Source organism: Bos mutus, chromosome X (assembly GCF_027580195.1).
Source record: "Bos mutus isolate GX-2022 chromosome X, NWIPB_WYAK_1.1, whole genome shotgun sequence".
In the NCBI taxonomy this organism is placed as follows: Eukaryota; Metazoa; Chordata; class Mammalia; order Artiodactyla; family Bovidae; genus Bos; species Bos mutus.
The window spans coordinates 68398942-68409550 of record NC_091646.1 but is presented as its reverse complement, the minus strand read 5'-3'; the positions used below and the strand labels follow the sequence as shown (position 1 = coordinate 68409550).

Below are 10609 nucleotides of genomic sequence, written 5' to 3'. Positions count from 1 at the left end.
ACAAAGCTCTCCTGCTATTGGGGGGTGGGCAATGAAGAGACGGGAGAGCCCCTTTTAGTACTATCATGGGCCAGTGCCATGTGGAGTGCCTGTGCCAGGGACTGTGGGCAGAGAAGATACCAAGAATGCAGACTAGGTGCAGGAGATCAGCGTAAAGGGAAGAAGCCACAGGGAAAGGACCAAAGAACAGGATTTTGCTCTGATTCTACACCTCTCTATCTCACTTTGCGGGGAACTGGTCAGGAACCTGTAGAAGAGCTCCTGCTTCCAAAAGCGCAGTTAGTGCTATGGGATCAGGTGGACAAAAGCGAGAAAGATGAGACTGAAAGGCACAGGATCTCTTGGAGGGGGTGTAGAGTGAACAAGTCCTTGTGAAAGTGAAATGGCCGTTCATTTGAATGCAAATGCTATGTAAAAGCCTAAAGCCCCTTGACGTCAGCTCAGCAATTGGGGGCCCGTCTATACAGGGCTACCAGTCACCTGGAAACCGTCAGGGTAGGAAACGCCTATGGAGTAGTCGGAGGGGCGTGCAGCACAGCTAAAATTCTGGTTCCCTACTGCTTCTCAAAGTCGGGTTGGGACCTTAATAGGGACTTCAGGATGCCTTAGGGAGCTCCTTTCTCATATCCAAGCCACTATGTACAGAAGCTGCCTTTTGGAAAAAGAAGCGGACATGTACTCCAGCACTCTCAGGAGCCCCGCAGGAGGTGGCACCGCCGGGGCTGGTGCCACTGGGGATGGTGGAAGTCCTCTGCCAGCCTCCAACTTCGCAGCGGCCCCTTCTTATGCGCACTACATGGGATATCCACATATGCCCGGTATGGATCCTCACGGGCCACCGCTGGGAGCCTGGGGGTCACCCTATAGTCCCCCTCGTGAAGACTGGAGCGTGTACCCCGGGCCATCCAGTACTATGGGTACGGTCCCCATGAACGACATGAGCTCGAGCCCCGCCGCTTTCAGCTCACTGGAATATAGCAATCTGGGCCCCCCAGGGGGTGGAAACAGCGGTAGCAGCCTGCCAACACCAGCCGGAGGATCACTGTTCCCCATCGACGCCGGCATCGCAGACGAGAGTTCTAGCAGAAGCCGTCACAGCCCCTATGCATGGATGCGAAAGACAGTGCAGGTGACTGGTGAGTAACCGAAACCAATGCTCTGATCCTTTTCCTTCCTTTGCTTCTTCTTTACTTCTGTTGGCCTTCTGGTCCTCCTACTTCTCAGACTTCTCTCCGGACAGCTTAGCTAAGGAGACCACTATGTGGCTTACTGCCCAGGGCCCCAGACCACAAGTGACCTCCTTCGCTTGTGCTTCTGCTCAAAAACAGAGTGTAGTGCTTGGAACTAAGCTGACAGTAGAGGACTTTTTCATCATTTTCTGATCAGCCAAAGGAGCAACCGCGGTGACAATGGACATACTGAGCCACAAAGATCAAGATCCAACCCTACAGTTGCCCAGATAGGAAAACATATTCACGGGGAAGGTCAGTGGGTGAATGAGGAGAGGACAACTACGTTTCTCTATGCTCAGCCACTGCTGTTTGCCTGTTCCATTTCAAAGCCTTCTCTATCTGAGCAGGTCGGCTTCTCCCCCAAATCTGGTGATGGTCAATTTAGATTCAGTGCTTGATTGGCAATAGGTGGTCCAGTTTAGCCACAAAGGCCCTGATGGCAAAATGGCCTCCTCACCCTGAACTCTCAAGGAAGCTCCAGTTTTCTTTGCCCAAGCTGGCAGGAGCCAGCTGAATTCAAACCCAATGCCTTTGTACAACTTTCCTTCCACCAATGGAAAGCTACAGCACACCACTGGGACATAATAAGCTGCTCAACCCTAACATCCCCGGGGTGTGCACCAGTATCAGCCCCAGCATCAATACAGTTAAAGGGATTAAAGCCCTCCAAACAGTACAGGCAGGCATTTCGAGGTGCAGGGACTGAATACAGGCTTGTCAGGACACATAGGAAAGCCCAGAGATCTCAGCCTAATGCCAACTCACTCTCCTACCAGCAAGCTACTGGTTGGCGGCTACTGGGAGGAGGGTGTGCGCAGGGGTGTGGGGTGTGTGTGTGGGGGGGTACTCTGCATACTCTGCTTTAATCTTGGACAGGGGCTGGAGGAGGGAGGTGGGGAGATGTTTGTTTTCAGCTATAGTTGTGCTTTTATCACATTCTTATTATTCCAACTCATCACTCCCTTTCATTAGAGAAAATTAGTAAAATTCAGCCTAACACTTTCATCCCTCTGGGGAAGACATGACATTCCAATAGCATTTGCCCATAGTGATTATGCTTCTGCTCACAGTTCTGCACTTTTTCTCTGCTTAAAAATAGCAAAAGCAAGAGGGTGGGAAGGGACCAAATTTTATCATTGAGAGTACTCAGCCTGGAGGAGGCAGTTCCAATTAGGACATTACTAGGGTAGCAATCCCAAATTAAGAGTAGAGCTTAAATACTTAGCTCTAAAGTGTTTGTAAGTAAGTCTGCATATTGCTTTTTGAAATAAGAGTGAGTTGGTGGGCTAAAAAGAATAGAAAGTAAGCTTAGGGTGGGGCACTGTCAGGGCTGTTATTATATCTAATCTTAGGGTTGTAATTAACACCTATTCACTAAGACCTAACCATCAGCAAGAGACACAAAAGCCAGAAAAGTGGCTGCTCCAGTTTAGGATTATGTTTTGAAATACTTAAAAAGAGGAAAGTCACTAGTATGTTGTTTGGAAGACAAAACAATGGGAAGAAAAGAACAAGATAAAATAATTATCTTGAGTCATGAATTTTCTGTATAAAAGAGAAAATATGATGGGTTTCTCTGCTTAATAGTCTTCATTTGTATTTGTCAGATCTCTCTTTTGTATAATTCTGGTGCCAGGAAAAGTTTAGAACGGGACTCTAAATTACTCTATGGAGTCTTCATCATTAGCTCAGTCGTCAAACCTTGCTGTACAATACCATCTTCACAAGATTTTCTCTCCAACTTCTATGAGAAATTCTAAATTGAATGATTTTAGAACCTCACTAACTTGTGGCAGCCTATCCTATAGATGAGGCTTTATTAAATTCAATCACCATTTCATTTTAATGTCTTATAAAAATACCCCTTTGTTATATTCTTGCAGCCTAAGTACATATTTAGCAATGATTTAAGAATATGATGAAAAGTATGGACCCTCTTCCAGAAAAATGCACAAGGGCACAAATGCACATGTACACACTTCATTTTTTCCATCAGATTTTTTAAATTTGTATCTATTTTTTTGGTCTTGCCAAGCAGCATACAAGATCTTAGTTCCCTGACCAAGGACCAAACCCATGCTTTCTTCAGTGGAAGCACAGAGTCTTAACCACTGGACTGCCAGGGAAGTCCCACATATGTCATTTATTTGAATAATTTTGGGAGACTCATGGATCCACTGAAACCCCTTCTGTAGATCTCAGGTTATGAACTGATAACCTGAGAAAAAATTAAAATGATCACCTCTCTGTATCACTCCAAACCAAAAGGCACCCATTTGTATGCTTAGTACATAATGAGAGTTAAACAAATATCTGTTAAGTGAATAAGTCAGATCCTCCTGAATTTTATACTTCACTCTGTAGTATTATAGGACATTTGACTTACGGCTGAGAACAAAACAGATGATCTACAAAAATGGAAGTAACCCCTCCTTGATTATGGTAGTCAAATTAAAGCTCTTTATATTATTTAAGAATGTTTTAACTAGCCTTAAGTTAAAGAAACAAAAATACACATATTAGGGGACAATTGGAAAACATTTCATAGTGATTATCATGGCATTTGATTTTTGAATGACAGAAAGGGGACTGACATACAGAATAAATGACTGTCCACTAAGTGATTTGATTTAAAAGTGAGATATTTTTTCCCCCACTTTGTTCCCTAAGTAGTCTGTTTGAAAACACACCTTGTGTTAAAAATTATGTGAAAAGGAACCCGACAGAGATATTCACGAAAAGTTCATCATTTTAATATTTTAAGCATTGTCAGTTTAAAAGTTCAGTATTTTCATATTTTAAACATTGACAGCACCACTCTAGAAATTTTTTCATTTTGTTTTTATTTTACCCAGAGTTATAGCCTTGTATGAGTATTGGAAAGGCGGTAACCCTAGCAGGGCTGGAAAGCGGCTTTGGTTTTAGGGGTGGGAAAGAAGAGGAGAGAAGGAAGTGACTTTGAATAATTCTGATTAACCCACTGGACAAAAGACAGAAAACCAAGGAAGTTAAAAGGTTTTCTTCAGTTAGGACATTTCAGAAAATTAGTTACTTAGTAATTCCTAATATCATTATCTTTCTTGGTTTTGATCATTTTATTTTTATTTTTTTTAAATTTTATTTTATTTGTAAACTTTACATAATTGTATTAGTTTTGCCAAATATCAAAATGAATCCGCCACAGGTATACATGTGTTCCCCATCCTGAACCCTCCTCCCTCCTCCCTCCCCATACCCTCCCTCTGGGTCGTCCCAGTGCACTAGCCCCAAGCATCCAGTATCGTGCATCAAACCTGGACTGGCAACTCGTTTCTTACATGATATTTTACATGTTTCAATGTCATTCTCCCAAATCTTCCCACCCTCTCCCTCTCCCACAGAGTCCATAAGACTGTTCTATACATCAGTGTCTCTTTTGCTGTCTCGTACACCGGGTTATTGTTACCATCTTTCTAAATTCCATATATATGCGTTTTGATCATTTTAATTGGACAGTTTTTATAAGTGAATTTGGATGCAATTTTTAACTAAAAGCAGCAAAAGATTACCATCGCATGGAAACTCATTATGATGGTGTTAATTACACTCTGTTCCCTATTGAAAGGGATTGGTGTTAATCATCTTTACCCTCGCTGTCACCATCATCATAATCCTTAGGTTTGGAGAGTGCTTTTCTGCCTAACAGCACTGTCACAGCCAGTCTCTCAAATGAGCACATTTAGGTGATGATAAGTCCTCATATATAATGACATTTGTTTGCAAACTCTGTAGGGATCCTGTCTCCTTATGGGAAATACAGAGGTTTGTCAAAGTGTTTGGTCAGGGCAAGTAATGATATCCTACCGCAGAGCTTTGAAGCAGCCCTGTAATACAACTTAAAGTTTGTTACTTTCCTAGATTAACTCGCAATAGTGCTGGAGAAGGGGATCCCACACCCTCGGCACTGTCATAGTCTCTGGGAGAAGAGAATGGCTTGAACAATAAAAGCTACTGCTTTTAGCACTTTGTTAGTGTTTTAGTATGGAAATATGGTTCTATGCTCCACTAGAAAATGTCCAAAACGCAGTCAATCAGATTTCATCATTTAAGGGAAGAGACAATGGAGTAAATGGAAAGAAAATAGCTTGGGAGGAGGGACACAAGAGGAGCACCAGGAAATGAGAATTCATTTCTCTTCGTTAAACGTGCAGTCAGTATTTCCAACTAATCTAGTGTTCTTGAGGTCTGAGGTCTTATCCATAAGATTGGGGCAACAGACTCTTTTTTTTAACACTTTGCATGGCTTTGATATGCAGCCTGGCTCTTCCTCATCCCTCCTTTCTTTAGGGGTTATATTGCCGGAAAGGGTGAGGATTTTCATGGCAAATAAAGAGGCCTGGTATTGACTTTATTGTCCTCAGAAGAAACTGCAAGAGGGGAATTTATGACCAATGGGGGTGGGGAAGAATTGCAACCTTCCAGAATTCTTGAAGTCTGGTTATATTTACTGATTATCAAAGAGTTGAAAACAGACACACGCACATTAAATTTTAACTTCTGCCTCAAGTTAGAATTTAAACACTCAGTCATTTTGGTATTAGGAATGGTTTTAGGAAACATCTCTTCAAAGATATATTTTGATTCTAAGATTTGAGGCTCTAGAAATAAATTAAACCTCAATGTTTTCATTGTGGCCTCAAAAATACATTCTGCCTTTGTAACATACCAAATGCCAGAACTTTGGTTTCCTAGATTCAGAAAAGCAGCTGAAGTTTGTTTTCCGTACGTGTGAGTCTGTTTCTGTTTTGCATATACATTCATTTGTATTATATTTTAGATTCCACATATAAGTGATACCATATAGTATTTGTCTTTCTCTGTCTGACATTTCACTGAGCATAATATTCTCTTGATCTTTCCAGGTTGTTACAAATGAACCTAACACAATATTGTGAATCAACTATACTTCAATTTAAAAATTGATATAAAAAAATCCCATGAAAAACAAGCAAACAAAGAGAAAACCAGCTCATAGTTTGAGCCTTTGAGATAGATAAACTGACTGGAGCTCATCATTTTCCATTTTCAAGAAGGAAAGTTTTGTTTAGCTCCCTAGTCCATGAGTTAATCCTAAAACATATCTCTCATCTAGAATTTGTTTCTACATTCACGTCCCCCCCCCCTTTTTTTTCTTTCCTGGAGATGAAAGGGTGTCTGACATTTGTTTAGGGCTTGTAAATTCCAAACCAATTGGCTGGTGTTCCTGAATGTAAAGAGGGTTCAAGATGGGATCTGATGCTATGTAGCTCCTTTGTTAAGCTTGTGCTGCATCTTAACACCTCAATGGAGTTTAGGGAAACACTTTAAAGAAACCTTTGTCTTACAGATCGCTCCCCAAAACTTCACATCAAAAACAACCAGGGAAGATCAGAAGGAGTTTGCCAAAAGCTATAGAGAAAAGGAGGAAGATCCTGGAGGGGGTTAGAAAAATTGAAAAGAAAAAGAAACTTCCTAATCACCTTTGGAAAATTTAAAAGGAGGAATAAAACCCTATTTGAAGGAAGGCATGAGAAATTAGTTAAACATTGTAACACAAAGCAAATGTTTGGATATCCTTTCAAAGAATACTAGAATACCCATTTTATTCTGGTAAAGTCAACACCCCCTACTTCCCCCTCTCATTTTCCATTAAGGAATAAAAATTTGTTTAAAACTCCCCCAAAAATCCCTGGAGAAGGAAATGGCAACCCACTCCAGTATTCTTGCCTGGGAAATTCCATGGACAAAGGAGCCTGGAGGGCTAGAGTCCATGGGGTTGCAAGAGTTAGATACAACTGAGTGACTAAACAACATCAACAACAAAAAAACTAAACTATTTTTTCTAATAGGTGAAAAGAAAGTGAAAGTGAAGTAGCTCAGCAGTGTCTGACTCTTTGCAACCCTGTGGACTGTAGTCCTCCAGGCTCCTCCATCCATGGGATTCTCCAGGCAAGAGTACTGGAGTGGGTTGCCATGTCCTCTCCAGGGGATCTTCCTGACCCAGGGATTGAACCCAGGTCTCCCGCATTGCAGGCAGACGCTTTACCTACCGTCTGAGCCACCAGGGAAGCCCATAGAGCTATTGTAGAACAGAATACAAGTGACAAGAGATGTTTTCTTTTTTAAGTACTATCCAAATGAAATTCTCTCTAGAATGTGCATGTAATAAGAATGTCAGTATCACGAAACAGTTTGCTGCACTTGGGCCATTCTTATGCTGCCCTGCATATTTAAACTAGGAATAACATTTGGCACACTGGACTTGGAGTCAGTCAGAGGTATGTGTTTGGGTCCCCATTCCTAAGCCCACTACCACAAAGCCACTTACCTCTGAGCCTCGGTTTCCTTATCTGTACAATGGGAATAAGACACATTCTGCATAAGCTGAAAGGGTAGGTGAGAGAGAGGTTCAATAGGAAACAACATGAAAGAACTCTATACAATATAAATGGAAGTGCACGTATAATGGATGGTGCTACTATTGCCAATCCTGCTCTCATATGTGAGTGGGAAGGGAATGAAAATCATGGCTAGTGTTTGCTTTAAAATGCTTTGGTGTAACAGTATGTCAATGGTGCTGTGATGGGTGTGTTGAATGTGTGTGTGTGTGTGTGTGTGTCAAATAGCCACGGATGACAAAGTACTTAATGAAGAAATGGACTTATGACATATTTGGTTCAAAAAATGTACTTGTTTTATATTTGAAAGTAATAGCTAAGGGTAGGAACAGTGGCTCTGATTCCTCCAACCAAAATAACCTCCAAAGAAAAAAAATATGATTAAATACACTCCTTTCTCCCCTAACAGGGAAAACCAGGACAAAAGAAAAGTACCGCGTAGTTTACACAGATCATCAAAGGTTGGAGCTGGAGAAAGAATTCCACTGCAATAGATATATCACCATTCGGAGAAAATCAGAGCTTGCAGTCAACTTGGGCCTTTCTGAGAGACAGGTACACTGGAAGTGCATTTAACATTTTTCATATAAGCATTTCAAATAGGCTAAGATTTTAAGGACATCTGTAAGCAGGAGGGAAGCAAAAGAAGACTAAGCCATTCTCAAAGCTTTCCTAAAGCCCATATTTTTCCTATTGAACCTCCTAGTGTGGTGGGCACTATATAGGTGTGGAAACAAGGATGGGGACATAGTGGATGGAGAAGGATTAAAATCCCCATACAATTGGTCAGCCAAGTCAAAACCTTGATATGATTTCCCAAGTAGTTATAATCTATGTGTGAAGTTGAAATCTGTCAATCATGGCAATTATCTGGCTTATATCAGTCAAACTGTAACAGTAAATGAACACCAATGCTTATACCTGAATCAAGTTTTTCTATTATTCAGGCTAGGAGATTTAATTTTCTGTGGTCTATGTAATCCTATGATTCCTGCCTCAGATTTAGCTTACTGTGGATACTCAGTGAAAATTAAATCTTGGCAAGAATCAGTAGTTTCCACTCACCCAGCTTTTGACATGACATAACTATTTGATGTTCTTTTTTTTTTTCCACAAAGATCTAGGAGTAATCCTGGATATCATATAATTCTAGAACTGTAAAGTCCATTAATGCCTTATCCCAAGTAATCTATATTTCAACCATTTATAAAGGCACACAGCAAGAGATATAGTACTTCATAACCCTTGTTCACCCAGTTCTGTGTCATTAAACTTACTTTTAAAAAAAAATTTTACATGGCATGTAGGATCTTAGTTCTCAGACCAAGGGTCAAACCTGTGCCCCGTGCATTGGAAGTGCAGAGTCTTAACCTCTGGACTGCCAGGGAAGTCCCTAACCTTAGTCTTTTAATGACAGATCATAATCACCGTTGCTATTTAAATCCCTCCCTTTTCATCACCATGCCTCAGAATCTGCCATACTATCATTATTTATTTTTACCTGTGCAACAAAGATGGTGAGTGAGGTATAATGTAAAGACTACTGCATTCAGAGTCTGAGGCCCTGGGCTTGATTTCAATTTCATCTCATGAAAGATATTTTCCCTTTCTGAGTCTCAGCTTTTTTAAAAACCTGTTGTCAAAAGGGCATACTTCACAAGGTCATTGTGAGGCTCAAGTGATGCATGTGAAAGAGTTTGTAAATATTAATACTAAAGCCCCAGAACAATATCAGCAATGACTTTGAAAAATGCATTCAGTATGTTGTCCCATTAAATCCAAAGCATTTTTTGTTTCAGGTGAAAATCTGGTTTCAAAATCGCAGAGCCAAGGAGAGAAAGATGATCAAAAAGAAAATATCCCAGTTTGAGAACAGTGGAGGCTCAGTGCAAAGTGACTCTGGCTCCATCAGCCCTGGGGAACTACCTAATATTTTTTTCACCACCCCATCTGCTGTCCGTGGATTTCAGCCTATCGAGATTCAGCAGGTCATAGTCTCTGAATGAAATCTGAATGAAAGAAAGGCAAAGAGAAATGGAAAATGCCCTTCCTTTAGCATTGTCTTTTTGGTCTCTTAAGATATCAGCAGGGGAGTTGCAACATTAGGTAATAATTCCTTTTAAGACAGTATTCAGAATGAGTGGATGCACCATGGATTGAAGATAATTCAAGAATCACTTACTGTTAGGAACTATACCTAGAAAACTCCTGTGTGCAATGCTATGTCAGTCACTCAGGGAACTTGGTGGTAAGCTGTATAATTGAAATCTACAGTCACAAGCCCTTGCAACTCTATTCACAATTTCAGAAATTTGCTTGTAATAGACCATAAAAACCAGTTCTGCCAGGATGCACATTTGTATATGTATACTTGTGTTCATCATTTGATGCTGAGTGTGTCCTCCGATATTCTTTTTGGGGTGGAGAGAAGGTGAGCAGAAAGGTATCTATCTCTAGCTACCTTTTCAAGTGTTTGATTCAAAAGCTAACAGAATTTTCATAACAAGACAAAGGTTTATTAAAACATCAGGAGGTGATTCTGAATCTACTGTCACTTGTTATAAAAAATAATAAATATTAAAAGGTTTTGTCCCTTGCTCATACTTGTCTAGCATCAGTTATCTCAGAACTTCCAACCTGCAGTGTCAATTTCAAATCCTGCCAAAACAATGAAATCAGACTAGAATAACACAGTCAACTTGGTTGAGTCATTAGAAAAGGCAGGTCTCCAACACTCAAAGTAAAGTGAAAGTGAAGTGAAATCGCTCAGTCGTGTCCGTGTACGACTCTTTGTGATCCAATGGACTGTAAACTACCAGGCTTCTCTGTCCATGTTATTTTCCAGGCAAGAGTACTGGAGTGGGTTGCCATTTCCTTCTCAAAGTTTACTCAAAGTAAACTCTTCCCCTATTCTGCCTCTCTATTCCATTTACTGTTAGAATGTGAAACGATAGTGAGATT

At 40.8% G+C, this 10609-nt stretch overlaps 1 protein-coding gene across 1 annotated transcript; it reads left to right on the top strand.

Annotated features, from left to right (window-relative positions):
* The first annotated feature begins 637 nt into the window (after positions 1–637).
* Positions 638–9654, top strand: CDX4 (caudal type homeobox 4). Its single transcript, XM_005906769.2, has 3 exons — positions 638–1136; positions 8058–8203; positions 9448–9654. The coding sequence occupies exons 1-3, from the start codon at positions 638–640 to the stop codon at positions 9652–9654; spliced, it is 852 nt and encodes a 283-aa protein (XP_005906831.1).
* Positions 9655–10609: the final 955 nt, after the last annotated feature.

What these genes read in the sequence shown, in the direction of transcription:
- CDX4 (XM_005906769.2), top strand. Translation starts at nt 638, where the DNA reads ATGTACAGAAGCTGCCTTTTGGAAAAAGAAGCGGACATGTACTCCAGC. An exon ending in AAAGACAGTGCAGGTGACTG is followed by an intron (nt 1,137 to 8,057) that starts GTGAGTAACCGA and finishes CTCCCCTAACAG; the next exon opens with GGAAAACCAGGACAAAAGAA. An exon ending in TGGGCCTTTCTGAGAGACAG is followed by an intron (nt 8,204 to 9,447) that starts GTACACTGGAAG and finishes TTTTTGTTTCAG; the next exon opens with GTGAAAATCTGGTTTCAAAA.